The 16272-nt window shown below is 38.9% G+C and overlaps 2 protein-coding genes across 3 annotated transcripts; both read right to left on the reverse strand.

Annotated features, from left to right (window-relative positions):
• Positions 1 to 2040: 2040 nt before the first annotated feature.
• Positions 2041 to 10298, reverse strand: qser1 (glutamine and serine rich 1). Its single transcript, XM_020941548.2, has 13 exons — positions 9946 to 10298; positions 9237 to 9343; positions 9031 to 9168; positions 4985 to 8089; positions 4550 to 4851; positions 4348 to 4464; positions 4125 to 4258; positions 3865 to 4040; positions 3657 to 3794; positions 3467 to 3564; positions 3225 to 3371; positions 3043 to 3138; positions 2041 to 2958 (listed from the first exon to the last, which is right to left on the reverse strand). Exons 1-13 carry the CDS (start codon positions 10053 to 10055, stop codon positions 2818 to 2820), a joined length of 4809 nt encoding a protein of 1602 aa, XP_020797207.1. The 5' UTR covers positions 10056 to 10298; the 3' UTR covers positions 2041 to 2817.
• Positions 10299 to 10467: 169 nt separating this feature from the next.
• Positions 10468 to 15352, reverse strand: prrg4 (proline rich Gla (G-carboxyglutamic acid) 4 (transmembrane)). Of its 2 annotated transcripts, none has more exons than XM_055155012.1 (6): positions 14710 to 15352; positions 14447 to 14616; positions 14341 to 14368; positions 13659 to 13800; positions 11275 to 11490; positions 10468 to 11205 (listed from the first exon to the last, which is right to left on the reverse strand). In XM_055155012.1, exons 1-6 carry the CDS (start codon positions 14783 to 14785, stop codon positions 11178 to 11180), a joined length of 660 nt encoding a protein of 219 aa, XP_055010987.1. In that variant the 5' UTR covers positions 14786 to 15352; the 3' UTR covers positions 10468 to 11177. The 2 variants fall into 2 exon arrangements, with proteins under 2 accessions (XP_055010987.1, XP_020797150.2); XM_020941491.2 differs by having other exon boundaries at positions 11275 to 11463; positions 14710 to 15266.
• Between the last annotated feature and the right edge of the window lie 920 nt (positions 15353 to 16272).

Raw genomic sequence — 16272 nt, forward strand, 5'->3', positions numbered from 1 at the left:
TTCACTTTTGATGTAAACACTGTAAAAGGCCGATAAATCAGCAAGACCAAAACGCTACACACTACTATGTGTAGCCATTCCATTATATGTTTCCCTATGGGCTGTAACTTGTATGAACTGAGGGCAAGACACTTACTGAGCTATACCATTTTTAATCTTTCAGCAAAGGTCAGAGGACATGCATGTTTTGCCTAGGGCTACATTTGGTGCCAAAAAGTTTGTTCAAATTGCCTTTTATGCAAAATTAACCTAAAATAAATCAGGTATAATCCCCACCCAGTTACACATATAAATACATTATAGTTTTATAAATGATATAGCCTACAACAGCATTGGCTTCAGAGCAGCAATGTCTGTCTGAAGGTGTAATCTGACAATGGAAAAGTAGTAAGATGACACTGCAAAGCCAATGTTGGCCACGTGCTGAAAGAGACACTGGGAAAGGAAGGCGACGAGGCAGTATATCTCACTCAACTATTGTCTGTCTATACAGCGGGACCTTTTTATTTCTCTTTCTTCTGGTCACCCTTGTCTGGACATTAACCTTTGTTTCCGACAATACAAAGATGTGATTTGGGGAAATGATCTCTTGAATAATCTTGGCAGAACTGGTCTGACAACTCTTGAACTCGGCCTACATGTCAGGAGTCAGGTGTGTTTGGAGAAAACTCAAACTGACTCTTTTCAAACTCCTAAAATGTTCAGCATTGTCTTATTTCTTTATCTTACAGGTCATCTGTGAGTTAAATAAAGACAAAGAATGTAGCCTACTCACAGGTGGTTTCAGTTTATATGTGAAAGTGAAGGATTGCAGCGACCTCTAATTAAAGTTACCCGTTTTAAAACCAAAGGAACAGGGTTTTATTAGGTGAACCTCCTTTGCATTTTTTGCACACTTTATTTTCCCATTTCTATAAGTTAAAGGTTGACTATACTAGCCTTTCTGGTGGAAGGTCCCCTAGACCCCCACCTGTTTATATTCATGGAGATGTTATTGATGTGTCCAGAATCTTCTACAATAAAAACCTCCATTTCCACTGACCATTGTGACAAGCATGTGACGCCACCAGGCCAAGTAACGGGTCAGATCTGTGAAGAGGCGACTCCACTCAAATAAATAATGCATACAAAATTCACTCATCCCCATGGGGAATTTTGTCCTCTGCATTTGACCCATCCTTGAATGCCACTGGTCTCAGAAGTGGGCACCACGATGCAATGCTTGGGGGCCATCTTCGTGATCTTGTTGCTAGTCTTGGTCAGGTCTGTCTTAGCTGAAGGATTTGACCTATGGTGCATGGTTTATGCTGCATGATGCAAAACGGGAGTGCCTGGAGTACCCACCCAGATATGGGAAAAAACATGCAAACTCTGCACAGAAAGGCCCGTGCGAACCTAGATTAAACCCAAAACCGTATTGCTGTGAAGCTTGAGTGATAGCGACTCAGCCATTTATTTAGAAATAAAAGCAGCTGTAAGTGAATAAATACTAGATGAGTTTAATGTCATACTTTGAAGCCTGCACCAAAAGTTGCACAATGCACCTTTAAAATGCAGGAAGGTAAAAATTTAGTTAATCCTTTTGTAGAAAACATGCCATAAACATCCAAATTACAGTCATACTTCCAAAAACTTGAAGGGTCTCTCAATTGAACTCCCACATGCAACACAATGACTCATTAAAATTCATTAGCTTTTTATCTTGAGAGCAGAGCTGTGTATCTCTTACAGCTGTGCCTGCTCTGGAATCTGAAATGCCCGCCTGACGTCTGCCTCCTTCTTTTCCATCTCAACAGAGAGAGGACAGTGGCTCTCCTCATTGACAAACTGTCGCCCCAGCACAGAGAAACTTTTGTTTTTCTCACAAAGATTGCCAGTAATTGTGCCTTCTGTATGCATAGAAATCATATTTTCTTCAATAGTTCATACTAAAACAAATCATATACTCTCAACAGGGAAAAATTTAAGAATGGTTTTATGCCAACATAGCGTTAGCTTCACAATATATTTGTATTTTACATAAATATACAATGATCTTGCATCAAGAAAAAGCATACAGGACTTTATTTAGAAACTGTATTTCAAAGTCATAGCATAAAACCAATTTCTTGGTTCACAGAAATTTGTTGTGGAAATGTATAAAAATATTAGCGTAAATAGAAATCTATTTGGTTTAAAATGGGATATTTGAGAAAGTACTAAAGCAACTTTACAGGAACAGTGAAATGATATTCATTGAATACAGTCCTTCCATTCCATTTTAAAAAATGTATTGGAAGATAAAATTTGGAAGAACTGAGTTTGCATAATTTCACCAGTGTTTATGTACACAAAATGTACATAATGCTTATAGACAAAAATGCTGTTTCCAAGCTGTAAACAACAGTTATATAAAATTATTGTTTAAATTAAAAAAAAAAAAATTATATGTGTACGTTATCTGAAGTATAGAACTATTCAAGTCTATTGTAGGCATATGTCTATACTTTTTAATTTATTTAATCTCAGGACTATGTTATGCCAAGGACTTTCTATCTTAATATACAACAATGTGTTATAACATTTTATCATTTAAAAAAAATACTTAAAAACATACAAACATACAAACAACAAACATTAAAAATATGTTTCCTACAAAACCCTACACAGAGACAAGTAGCTTTCCAAGTCTGTCACATTCTTTAAGTTACATTCGAGTTTGATGAAAAACCTGAAGTAACTTGTCTCACACACTCAAAAAGGCAAAAGGAATTTTGATATCACAAATCCGATCAGATGAGTTCAAATATTTCTGTCACCAGTCTAAACAAGTGAAGATCATCGGCAGACCTGCTGCACTTGATTGATTAGCTCTCCAAAGCGATCAAAGAGGCCCTCCAACCACGCTCCGTTCTGCAGGCACTTCTGTACGGTCTGCTCCTGTCCCAGTTCTCCCGCCTGGACACGCAGAGACTCAATCTTTGAGAGAGAGGGTGTACACACACAATTGTCACCAAACAGGAGAGTGCAAAGGAGTGTCGTTTAATGGGAACTGTGCCTCACCTCATTTTTACACATGAGGTATGTGTGGTACTTGTAATGTTGTAAAGAGTGGTACAAAGAGAACCACTGAGTTTGCTGTTGATTAACAGTGTATTCCTATGAGAGAAGAGCAAGCATGACAGTGTGAGTAAGAAATAAATTGCACCCCCTGTTGGGTGACAGTAGTTACAGATTTAAATTACCTGTGGCACTTTGTTTGGTAACTTGTAGGGTTTCATTGTTTTTTTGTTGTAGGCCCTCCCACTTAGACGAATTTTGAAGGTTGGAGTTTCGCCATCTTTTTTCATTTCCGTCACTACGGCAATCTCAGGAAAGCTGTCCAAGGCCGTCTAGACACAATCAACAGATAGAATTGTAATGCCATTTTACTTGCAATTTAATTAAATTTTGTTTTATCTATACTACTGAATAAAATGAAAGACACCTTAAAAATATTTTCAATAGGAAGTTTGAGAAGTAAACGTTTCCTGTTGTCTGTAATCATCCCATCCACCTTCTTCATGTGTGGTAGTAGTACGTCATCTATGACAAATGACAAAGTGTACCCATAGTACTTGACAAATGTCCAATTCGTACGATAAAGATTATGTAATTTGTCAAAATGTTTCAATCACCATTTGATCTCTCTAAAGCGGTTATCAAATCCTCATCTAATGCAATACTGATGAGCAGTTCCACAAAGCCCTTAAATGTCTCCTTCATTGTCCTTGTGTTCAGCAGACGTGAAGTAAAGGGAACTGGAGGATTTAAGTCTAAGAACATTTGCAAATAAATTATTTTTTATTGGTTATGTTTTAAAAGAGATAAAGCAAAAATATTTACCATTTTCTTCAGCAGAAGAGTCTGAATGAGTAGATGAAAACTCCTCCTTCCATTTCCGGCGTTTTTTGGGTGGTGGCTCTGCCCTGGACTTAGGTTGTTTGGGTCGGGGCTTTTGGCACAATGAGGTGTTGCAAGTATTGGCTGTCAAGCCAAGCAGGGCTTTAACCTGCACACCTCTGAGTACAGCAAGAAAGAAACAAAGATTAAAAATCATTCAGCCTTTGCTTTGTTCTAATTATGTTTTAGAAAAATCTATCTACCTTAAGGAAGTCATAGGCTTGCAGCGAGGTTTTCTACTACAAACTCTGACATACTCTCGCTTATTGACAGTGTCCAAAAACTTTACGTAAACCCGTCTGTACATGGTTTTTGCATCTCCAAAATACCCCAAATACTAAACAGAAGAATGACAGAAATGTAAATGTTTTATATACATTTTCACATTTTCTCATGAAATATTACTCTATACAATGTAAAGTTTACACTGTTTGTGGCTGAGAAGACTCTCCGTCCATCTCGTAGCTCAGGCACAAACTTTTGTAGCAAAGCCTTTTGAACTTTCCAGATAGCAGGGGGCTCATTCCCTGCTTTCATTGTGACCTGCAAAAAAAAAAAAAAAACAGTAAAGGTCTAAGTACAAAACTTTTAAAAGTAATTATTAAGCAACTATCAGAGTCAGATGTACCTTTAACGGTTCAATATCCTCATTTCTGACAACAAACTCATCTCTTTCACGATACATTCCCTCTCCTCCGCTATCAGAAAGTTCATCATCTGTGAGTCCTTCCAGAGCCACACTTGTCAGCTGAACAGCCAACTGGGAAGGTGCGGTCACAGAGGGCTTCTCTGCAGCTACAGTCGTCTGTCTCGTGGCACTCTTTATTTGTTGTGAAGGGGCAGGCATTTGTGGAAGACAAATGGCTGTTATAGTAACAGGCACCATGACTGGTTGTTCAGGCTTCAACATAGGGTTAGAAATTCTGTTATCTGCAAATATATATTTATATATATATTAGAAGTATATTAATAATAGAAACAAATGCAACAGAAATAAATGTGAATGCATTAAATAGTGAATCATTTCAGCAAGAGCATGACATATAAAGAATGCAAACTCTACCTATTCGTATTTTCCTATCTGAAGATTCATCCAGAGATGAGAGCACTGAGCTAATGCTATTCCTTAAAGCTAAATTCTTCCCAGTGTTTTCCTCCTCATCTGAGCTGAATGATGGCAGTGTCTCCAGATTCCTCTGCAGATCTTCATCTAGGCGTTTTGAATGAGAGTTCACCACTGGGCTTGCTTGAGGAATTAAAGATGCTGTAAGAGTCTGTAGTTTAGGTGCTACACTTGGTAAAGTACTTGCAGTACATGTAGGGGGTTTGGGTGGGTTGCAAGGCTTCTTTGACCGACTGATTGTTCGTGCAGGACTGGGAGAATATTGCTGTTTTGGGCCAGATTTGAGAAAGTCCAAAAATGAACCTATGAATCCATTTTTAACCTCTGGTTGCTTCTCCTCCACTTCCCGAATCTTTTGCCTTATTCGTTCCTGCTGTGGACAACTGTCAACTGAATTTGTTGTGACAGGAGGTGAAATATCACTTGGCCTGGAGTTTTGCCGCTTCACCTGTCCACTGCGTTTAGCATGTGCATCATCGTCACCTCCTGGCTTGGTTAATGACTTCCCCTTCTTTTTGGCTTCACCATCAGCATACTCCATAGGACCCTCCTCTGTTTTCATACTTAATATTGACCTTACTTTGGTTTGGTTTTCATTACCAGAGGGGACATATATAAAGTGATTTTCTGACCCGTCTTTGTCTTCATTTGTGTGATGTTCAGGATTATGGTTAAAATGGATGGAGGGTCCGTGACAGCCTGATGTCACACGAGATCCATTCGATGCTATGGCCACAGTGCTGGAGGAAACATTTGTGAGATCTTGTGCACTGGAGAAAATAGGTGATATATGTCTCATATCTAAAGTCTGAAACTGATTTTTGGGATCAGCAGGATTTACTTTTGACCTATCAGACTCAACAGAAGATGATGCCTTCACAAAATCTTGGACACCACATGCTGCAACTGTAGCAGCCAAAATATCATCAACATTAGACATAATATTCCTTTCATCTAACACTGAGTCGGAAAAGCAAATTGAGTTAAGAGCAAAATGGTTCTTAGCATCATTCAGCTGTTGACTTGTTGTCTGGTCATAGTGGCTTTTTGGGATAAGAGGATGATTAGAATCAGGGCATCTAGAATTCTGCTCATGAAATTGCCCCTGTTCATGTGTGGTCTCAGCCATGCTCGATCCTAGCAAGTCTCGATCCATATTAAGATACTGGACATGAACTGGACCCAGGCCTTGGGGCTGTTGTATTCCTGGCACAGATACCCCCTTTGATGAGGCTTGATTGTGACTGATCATCTGGTTTGGGTCAATAAGAACTTGATTACAGGGAACCGTTATGAACTGAGTGTGGCCTGGTGTAACAAGGCCCTGAATTGGATTTTGATGACTTTGTTGATGAGATTCAGGAGATCTGATCTGTGAAGAATGCAGTTTTTGCTCTAGGTTCAATTGTGGAGGGGAACATACTACACTATTGCCTGTCGGTGATATGCTGGAAGCTAGCTGCCCAGAGACAGTAGTTTGATGGGCATGTTCTTGGCCTACTGTGACTGTACTTTCATCTTTAACCTGCGCTCTATTTGCAGGTCCCAGTCCATTTGCCTGGTCAACCGATTGTGAACTGCTTCGAATAACACTTTGTAATTTATGGTGGTCTTCCATCTTTGAGACAACATAAATAATGTTGTTGTGAGCACTCAAACTGTTCTCAGCTAAATTGACAGACATTGAGACCTGCTGCGTTGCAGGCTTTATGTCTTGAACTGTAGTTGTGATGTTATTTTGTAAGGACTGCATTGACAGTGAATAAAGGGGCAATGATTTGTTGCTGTGTGCTTCTTGCGCAGATAAGTTGTTAAGCACCTTTTCTCCTGAAGCCTGAATTAAAGAGTACACCTGAGAAGAATTAGAAGTGGAAAGACTCTCCATACATGTGGTTGGAAAGGATGAGTTAAGGGATTGCTCTGGGGCGTAACTGTGTGGATACGTTAATGAAGCTTGCACCTCTGACTGGGATGTGTAAGTCATTAAAGGGGTACCCTGAGAGTGGGGTGTAGCATAACTTTCAGAGAGAGCAAGTTGTTGACACAAGCCCTGAGCCTGGGCTGTGTACTGCGTCTCTTGCTCCTGACCAGGGGAGTAAACATGGCTCTGATTGACAGATGAAGCACTCCCCGACTGGCTGGAAGGTGCAGGCAGTTTGTTAGGAGAAGAACATGGAGGTTGTGACTGAGCATGTGAATTGACATAAATAGGGGAACTGCTGGTTATAGGGCCAGACAATTGTATGGACTGCTGATTAGCAATCACAGAATTTTGCTTTTGTCCTGGAGAATTATGGTTTTTATAGTTACTGTCTTTATCTACATCATTTAGATGGATATCTTTAGCCTTTGGCACAGAAATAGCTGAGTAAGCCTCAGTGACTGAATCGGTTTTGGCTTGAGAAACTACTCCATGGGAGGAATCTGATCCAGTGGAAAGGCTGCAGGACACAGGGGAGTGCCGAGATGGTTCAGGTGGATAAGATACCTCTTCATCACTGACAGTTCCAAAGTAGCCTTGTAGTGCATGCTCAGAGTCCGGGGACTGCTCGGTAACTGTGATGTTTGTAGAAGGCCTCTGGTGGTGTTTGATCACACTACATTCTCTCTGAAGAGCTCTCTCAATAGAGCCTGAAAATACAGTAGCGCCAAATTGCTGTGAAGGTCCATGAGGAGTGGATAACGGACAAGGAAGCAGGCTAAACTGGGGTTGAAGGAGGTGAGGGGCTGACTCCTGAGCTGAGCGGTATGTGGAGGACTGGACTGGTAAAGTGGAGCCTAAAGTGGGAGAAGAAAAGGCCAACGCTGCAGGAAGCATGGTCTGACTTGGTTTGAGATGTAGAAGGGGGTCGTGATGAGAAAGAAACAAGCCACTGGTGGAAGTGCTGAAGGCGGGGTCCTGAAGAGCTGGAGGAGAATTTGCAGCACAACTTCTGGATGGGTAGGCACTGGTATGTTGATAAGACATAAGAGCAGCAGTAGATGGGAAAGTGGCAGTAGATGGCAGGGCACCAGTCAAGTATAACTCTGTGGTAGAATTTGTGCCTAGAGCAGAGAAAGAAAATATGTAAAGGTCAAGACATTTAAAAGTGTAGCAAAATATATCAAACATAAAGTCAAAAATAAGGCTGCAACTAACTTTAACTATTTTTCAATTAATCAGTGATGCTGATTAATTAGATCACGAAAGCGTGAATAAGAAGCTAAACCGATGCTGCCTAAGAACATCTGGAGGTATATTTATAGAGATTTTTTTTTTTTTCCCCAAGCTCATTTACATGTTTGCCGTGTCATTTTGGTGCAGTTACTGCTCTGTCTGTGTCATAAACCTCTACTGTCAGCACAGGACATGATGTGAGTCTGTAAACTCCAGAAAATGATTATCACCAAATTCGCTGACGACTATTTCAATATTTATTAAGATGAATCTAACAAGCACACTAAAAACACTGACACTATTTGGTTTTAGGCTTCCTTTGTATTCGTGAGGAAAACATGCCTCGATTTCAAAATATTTACTGGAATAATAATATAAATGTAGTGAAATGTACAAATTAGGGCTTTAACAATGAAAAGACTACTCACGGCTAATTGACCATTAAAAATAATAAGACATATTTTGATAAGAATAATCTGTATACAGACTCTAAAACACATACAAAAAGGGCTTTTGACAACAAAGATAGTGGCATTTTTAAACCAAAATGAGAATGCCAGAATAAATTATTTCTAATTTTCATCAACAATACACTTTATTCAGAAGCCTTCCATCACTATACTCCAAGTTTTATTTTGTTTTGTATTATTTAAAAAGTCTCAATGAATGTAAAATAGAGATAATGCTTTAAGTACGGTATTAAAAAAAATATTGTACATGAGTAAATTACTAAAATAATTGTTAGTCACCACCCTAGTACAGATAGAAGCTGTTAAAATGTACTGTTATTAGGTTTTAACTTTGTTTTTTATCTAATAAATCCTCTTACCAGCTGGCCATGATGGTGGTCTAAAAGGAGGAAGCAGTGAGGCACCAACAGGTCCTGCCTGAAGACTTCTGGACTCCATGGCTGACAAGAAGCTCATAATTGAGGTCTCAGAAGTATGACTATTTGTGTCAAGCGTGCCTAAAATAAGAGAAGCATACATCAGCAACTAGTTAGGACGATAATGTAGCCCACAGTATTTAATTTACCTCCAGCAGGTAGGTTTGTTGTAGTGTAGTTGGGCAGCTGGTGGGAGGACACGTAACTTTGCCGGTGAAGAACCTCTGTGTCAACATGTGTTGTGCCATAACTGGTGCTAAAAGTAGACAAGAAACACTGTAGATTAATGTGAGCATTGTGGATGACTCATGTTCTTGTTAATAAGAACTTTGTAGACCACTGATTTAACAAGTGTAGCCTAAATAGTAAACATGAGGACAATTTACCAAGTTACAATGTATAAACAAATTTAAAAATGTTTTAAGTAACAATTCAACAAGTAGCTAATAAACCATGCCACTATGATAGAGCACAGGGTAGATAACAGTATGCCTAAACTTTGTAAACAAACTGGTAACCAGCTAATAGCTTACAGAAAAGTAGTTGTATGACTAAAGCCTGAGGCGTAATTAAACTACTGTTATATGTAGGCTACCGACAGATCATGAACCCAGCCAAAACATGGAATGATTTTTTTGTGGAAGCCACGCAGCAACCTTTACAAGGAGAGTAGGCTTCACTACCACTGTAGCACTCACAAAAATGTTCACTCTAACGTACAGGCTACTAAACTTTCTCTGTAGCCTATTTGGCGTTACTGACAACAAACAGGCAGTGGGACTTCTCGGTTGCAATCTCCTAGGCCTTTCATCACCGACATTTTCTGGGAAAGGAGACCCGCCCTCTCCTTCCTTTTACCTTGGCTTGATACTCGCAGCGCTACGTTCATAGGCCCAAGAAGCTGCGGTTTGTGCTGGAGGAGCCAGCGCGTCCGCGAAGCTTGAGCACGGGTAGTTCCTGTCCATCATCCGGTTAAAGATCTGCTTCTCCTGCGGAGCTTCGAGAGGCACTGGACGCACATTGTAGCAGCTCAGTGTGACGGACTAAGATCAGTCCTGCCAGAGCCGTGGACATCCACAAAGCGCCTAAAAGGCTCTGTTTAGTATCGCGTCTACTTTCAAGTCAATAATCACTTTTTGTTCGACGCCCTTCTTCGAAAACAGCAAAGATCATGGTGCAAATCCTGCACGCTTCGTCCATGTTAGCATATTTCCCAGGATGCACCGCAGTCAAGCTTGTCGTTTTTGCCCCTTTCCTAGACTAGATGTATTATAAGTTCCATACATGGATCTGTAAGATTTTATTGTACTTCCATGGTGCCATACTATATAAGAGCTATGCAAACACTAGGCTATTATTACAAGAAAGATAAAGTGAATATAGGTTTTATCTAAAATTTATTGCATCTTACAATAAAAACTTAAAAATATAGAATTTCGTAAATTTCATTAAAATTTCCACCATGCCCATTTTTCATGTGTATGAGACAAAGGAGCAAAAATTGCAATGTTTTGCCAGACAAACAAATAGCACCTCACCAAAGATAAATCATTGTAAAAACAAAAACAAAAAACTTCACACTTAAGATGAATATGAAATGGGTAGGCTAATAAACAGAGACAATTATCTGAATTTATGAAGTTAGACTGTCACTCAGTTTTTGAAGTCGTTTACCACAAGATGAAGTGTAAAGGAAAGCACAGTCTACAAATTAAGCTTAATCTTATGTATAAATAAAATTAAAATTATACTTCATTAAAATAGGTTTGCTCATAGCAGCAGTTTTGTTTTTCTTTAGAAATAAAAGAAACATGGACAAACACTGTTTGGAGATGCTATATAACAATCTTTGGAGGCTTCATTTTTCATTTGGTAAAAGCAGCAATATTAAAATATAAAACATGAAAGGTAGGATCTAGGCTTACTTATTTAAGATATCTTAAAGTAAACAGCCTATAAGTAGACATCATGTCTGTCTCCTTCCGTTATAAAGTAATAGTTCTAGTGCATCAAATTGAATGGCACAATGAGAATAAGAGCAATCCAGTGTAGAGGTCTGGGAAGGGCAGATGATGTATGTATCTTTCTGGTTATCGTCTTGTACTGCCAGGTCTTGATCTAAAGATAAAAAAGTTACTTGGTTATACAATTCACTGCCAATACTAAAAAGGTAAATATAATAAATACCCAGGATACGGTGGCGGGGGGGCATCATATTGTCCACTGTTTGCAACAGCTTGTTCATATGAAGGTAGGCCTGGGGCATCTGTGTCTTGAACAGGGTCCAGCTGTGGGTTCACAGGCTGCAAGGACACTTCCTCCAGTCGTCGAATGATTACTGATGCATTACTCCTTCTTGAGCGAATTCGAATTGAACTGGTAAACATAAAATGGGGACAGAATCTAAAAGACTTAAGTGATGTTTTGGGCATCAAATATTGCTATGGTATAGTCCTATACGTTAATCATTCGGTCTACAGTTTTGTCGGAGTGACATTGGATATGTGACTGGATGCAACAGAAAAGGCAGCCAGTGTATCTTGCTACCTAAGCCTATGTAATTGGTTAATTCATAATGGTAAAGATTGTGGTATGGCATGTAATAACTGAACTGCACCCTGTGTTTAAATTCTTTACTATTGTACTGTCTCATGTGTTGCTTTGTGGGGCAATACAGTTCAACCCTGAGCTGGGTGATAATTTGATATTAAAGATATATTGATAGATTTTTGTAGAAGATATTTAATATAATATTTACCATATTACAATTATTATATTATAAGATTTATTGTTGTAATAACACTTTAGACTTTAAACTTTAAGAAAAGAATAAAAACCTTTACTAACTTCAATGAATTTTATAGAATGCTCATATGATTTACATAAAAAAATATATATATAGCTCAAAAAAATTTAAGAAACACTTTGAAAACATATCAGATCTGAATGTGAAAAAAGTATGGATGTCTATAAAAATATGGACAGGGCAATGTCTTGGACAAAAGGATGACACCTCTTTTAATGGAGGGCTTAATTTTATAGACAACCTGAAAGTGAAATAATGATGTGGCAGGCGAGTCCATTTTGCCAAAATTTTATTTCTGCAACTCAAAATGCTCAGTATCTTGTGTGTCACCCACGTGTTTGTATGCGCATTTGACAACATTATCGCATGCTCATAATGACACGACGAATGGCGTCTTGTGGGATGTTCTCCCAGATCTGTGTAAGGCAATCACTGAGCTCCTGTAGAGTCTGAGGAGCAACCTGGCAGCATCTGATGGACCCAAACATAATGTCCCAGAGGTCTTCTATCAGGTATAAGTCAGGTGATCATGATGGCCATTCAATTGTATCAATCCCTTCATCCTCCAGGTACTGTCTGCAGACTCTTGCCTCATGAGGCAGGGCATTGCTGAGCATCAGGAGGAATCCAGGACCTACTGACCAGTGTAGGGTCTGACAATGAGATTTTTGACAAAGGATTTAATCTCAATATCTAATGGCAGTCAGACTGCCATTTTCACCAGTGGTGGACTCTGGTGTCATCTAGCAAATGCCAATGGAGGTCCACAGTGCTGGGTGGTGAAAACAGGGCCCACTACAGACATGGTGCCCTCAAGCCACCCACATGAAGTCTGTTTCTAATTGTTTGAACAGAGATATTCACACCAGTGGCCTGCTGGAAGTCATTCTGTAGGGCAAGGGCAGTGCTCAACCTGTTCCTTCTTGCACAAAGGAGTAGATATTGGTCCTGCTGATGGGTTGAGGACCTGCAGCCCTATTCACCTCTCCAAGAGCCTGTCTCCTGAAATCTCTGCCATGTTTTGGAGATTGTGCTGGGAGACATATTAAATCTCCTTGCACCAGCACATCTGGATATGCCATGAAGATGGACAATCTGTGCAATTTCTCTTAGGGAATGGTTTCATTCTCCTCGTAGCCAAAGCCAGCACTAGTGGAAAACCAATCAAAAAAGACCAAGGGGTCTTTTTTTTTTTTTTTTTTCAGCTTGGAGATTTGACGTGTTTTCAGAGTGTCCCTTTAATTTTTTTGAGCAATGTATGTAGATCATGAGAACTTGGCAAGTTAATTGAACTGAATATTGTTGCATATTATATTAACTTATTTTATATTATATTATATTTCTATTTATTCTAAATTGTAATTACATTCTGCAGACATAACATACATAGCAGATAAGTACTAAATTCAAAATTCTGGAATGGGGGTAGGAAAATAAAAGTTTTTAACTTCTACCCATTCCTTTTGAGCACTTTAACTATGTACCTAAATGACAATGCACTTACTGTATGAATGAACTTAATGTAATGAATATGATGCTCAAATAAATAAATACATAAATAAAATGAATAATAGATCAAAATATTAATTTTTATGATATCACCCACCCCTAGTTTAACTTTAGCTCAACTTAATATTAGCTTTTAAGACATGATTCGGCTACAGAGGGATCAATAAGTCTCACGACTTATTGATCCCTCTGTAGCCGAATTGATACATCAGAATACTGTGTAAAATGTACAGAGAAATAAGGTCCTGTTATTTACCTGGCACGGCTGATGTCATCTTTACATTTTCCCTGACAGAAATACCAAGCAAGAAGGCCCACAAAAACAAGAACCACTCCAGCAGCAATTAATCCAATCAAGAGGGATGTCACATCAACTTGGCTGGGTCGCTGGCCCTTATCTGTGGACATAACATTATACATATATGCCTCCGTGTCCATCATATTAAAACATGCACTGTGTATCTTTTCAGGTGAGGAGCCGGCCAACTGCTTGTCTCCATTATACTATTACTTTACCTGGAAATATGGCATTAAAGTCATTTGTCTTCCATTTAACTAGAATTACAGCAATTTTATTGCTCCAAAACATCTGGAAAAAAAATACTCCAGGCAAAATATACATTTTATGCCATACAGTGTAACATTACAAAGCAATATCTCTATGGTAACAAGCAGGTGGCAGACTATCAGTTACATTTGCATTTGCTTAAAAGTGCACTAACTAAAAATGTGAAAATTTGTTCACAAACTGCAAACCTATGTAATATTGTCTTTAAATGTGGTGTTGCAAGTTTGGAACTCTTTAAACTCAGTAGGATATGTATAAATTCTTCCCCAGACTGTAGAAGACACTAGGGTGTCATTAGGGCGTTTTTAATCATAGAAAACACTTTATACTGCATTTCTTGGAAGCAAGGCCAATCTAAAACACGGTGTACCTTCAGTATATTTCTTCCAAAAGATATCCTGTAAAACAAAAATACTGTTAGCATTAATGAGAGCTTTATGTTCTCTATTAAGGGGATTTGACTGAACACACTCAACTGTATCAGGGATGTTCTCAAAAACCTCTCTGGCTTCTTCATAGTTACAAATTTCTTCAAAACACTCCCTCTCCAGGTTTCCGGGGACGAAGATTTCAAAGTCAAACCGATTCAACAGAAGGTGGCGACCCAAAAAAGAGTTTGCGCCCCCCTCATCAATGAAAATTTCAGCTGAAACATGATAGAAACAAATATAGGCTAATGTCAAAATAATGTATGCCTACTACCAATTGCTATAAATTAAATTAATAAGTTGCTACTTACCCTTGTCTGAACTCCGCAGACAACCCAGATCTCCAAAGGGCAAGAGCTGTAGTAGTATGAACACCCGCACTAACATGGCTATGTGTGCACCTGCGCACGGACTGCGGGCGGGGCATTAATTGCCACTAAAGTCTTTAAACAATACCGGACTGTAATAACTACATAGAGACAGTTAAAAAAGCGACTTAAGACTTATTTTTTCCATTTTGTAACCAAAAACTGATAAAGTCTACGAGCAGAGAAACAAAGTGAAAGCAATACGTGTGGGTACACGGCTTTTGACGACGATAAAAGTGGTTGCCCAAAAACTTGACACCAAAACAGTGGCTTTAAAATCCTCGAAATACTTTAACGCAATTAAAAAACAACCTCTATTTGTGGTGTGGTTGAGCTAATGTTGAATTCCAGTTATTTTTGGAACCACAGGTAATGTGTGAGTAAGCTTCCAAAGTCTGTTTACTCCTTTGCAATTGTCGCTTTTCCAAAACCACCTGCGCACAGACATGACCAATCGATTTACGCTTACCTTTAGAGTGGAACGCCGTGCGTAAAATGCACGCTAGATGGCACCATCATGTCTTGGAAACACTTAAAGGCTTGTGGCGTTCTTGGCTATTATTCGTTTGTATATACTGTGTATAAACGACACAACATGCATAGCCTTCTCCAAATATTCTCTTGATGTTAACAAGTGCCCTACATAAGGTCTCTGTGGGGGTCCTCCACCTGCCTCTCTCCATGGAGATGTTATCCTTCTGCCTGGAATGCCCCACGGTAGACTATGTCATTTAACATATCTTGCATTTATCCAGTTAGTCTTTTACTTAAAAAAAAAAAAAAAAAGTTGTTCTTGTGAGCACTGTTGCCTCCAGTATTTGATAGTGAAGCACTATCAAATGCTGGCCAGCAAACTTCTGTGTTGGATTGTAGTGGGAGCTTTTTCTGGGTAACATTTCTGGTTTTCTAATTTGAGGCAATGTCTACACATTCTGAAATTTTAAATAATCCCATTTATCTATCCCATTGATCTACTTGTTTCATACCATATTTATAAAATGGTGTGCCGCAAATGCCATGTGCTTCTGTGCTTCACCATGCAGGTGGCTGTGATGAGGCCATGCCCCTGAGAATGTGTTGTGTGATTTACTCCCCTGATAAGAGTTGCAGACTGAAATCCTTTGGACAAGATGGCAGAGGTGAGCTGTGAGGCTACACAGATCTTTATGAACAGTGCATTAAAACAATAGTATTTTATGAGAAGGGCTACACTGAAGAGTGATGCTGAAATAGACATTACACAGGTATCCATATGGAGTTGCAGCTTGTTAGTCAAAGATATGACCGTGTTCTGCACTTTGTCCATTTGTGCTGATTTCACCACAACCATTATGAAACACCTCATGTTCCCCCTTTTTTATAATGTCACTGGGCTACTGATAGAAGTTGGTTTAAAATTTCTTGATTTATGAATAATTAATCATGACTGGAGTTGAATTGAAAACTTCCATTAGGATGTAAACTATTTTTTTTATATTAGATTCCATTGGTTTATACATATTTTCT

This window comes from Boleophthalmus pectinirostris, unplaced genomic scaffold (assembly GCF_026225935.1).
Source record: "Boleophthalmus pectinirostris isolate CB_2022bp ecotype Guang Dong unplaced genomic scaffold, ASM2622593v1 HiC_scaffold_19, whole genome shotgun sequence".
Classification (NCBI taxonomy): domain Eukaryota; kingdom Metazoa; phylum Chordata; class Actinopteri; order Gobiiformes; family Gobiidae; genus Boleophthalmus; species Boleophthalmus pectinirostris.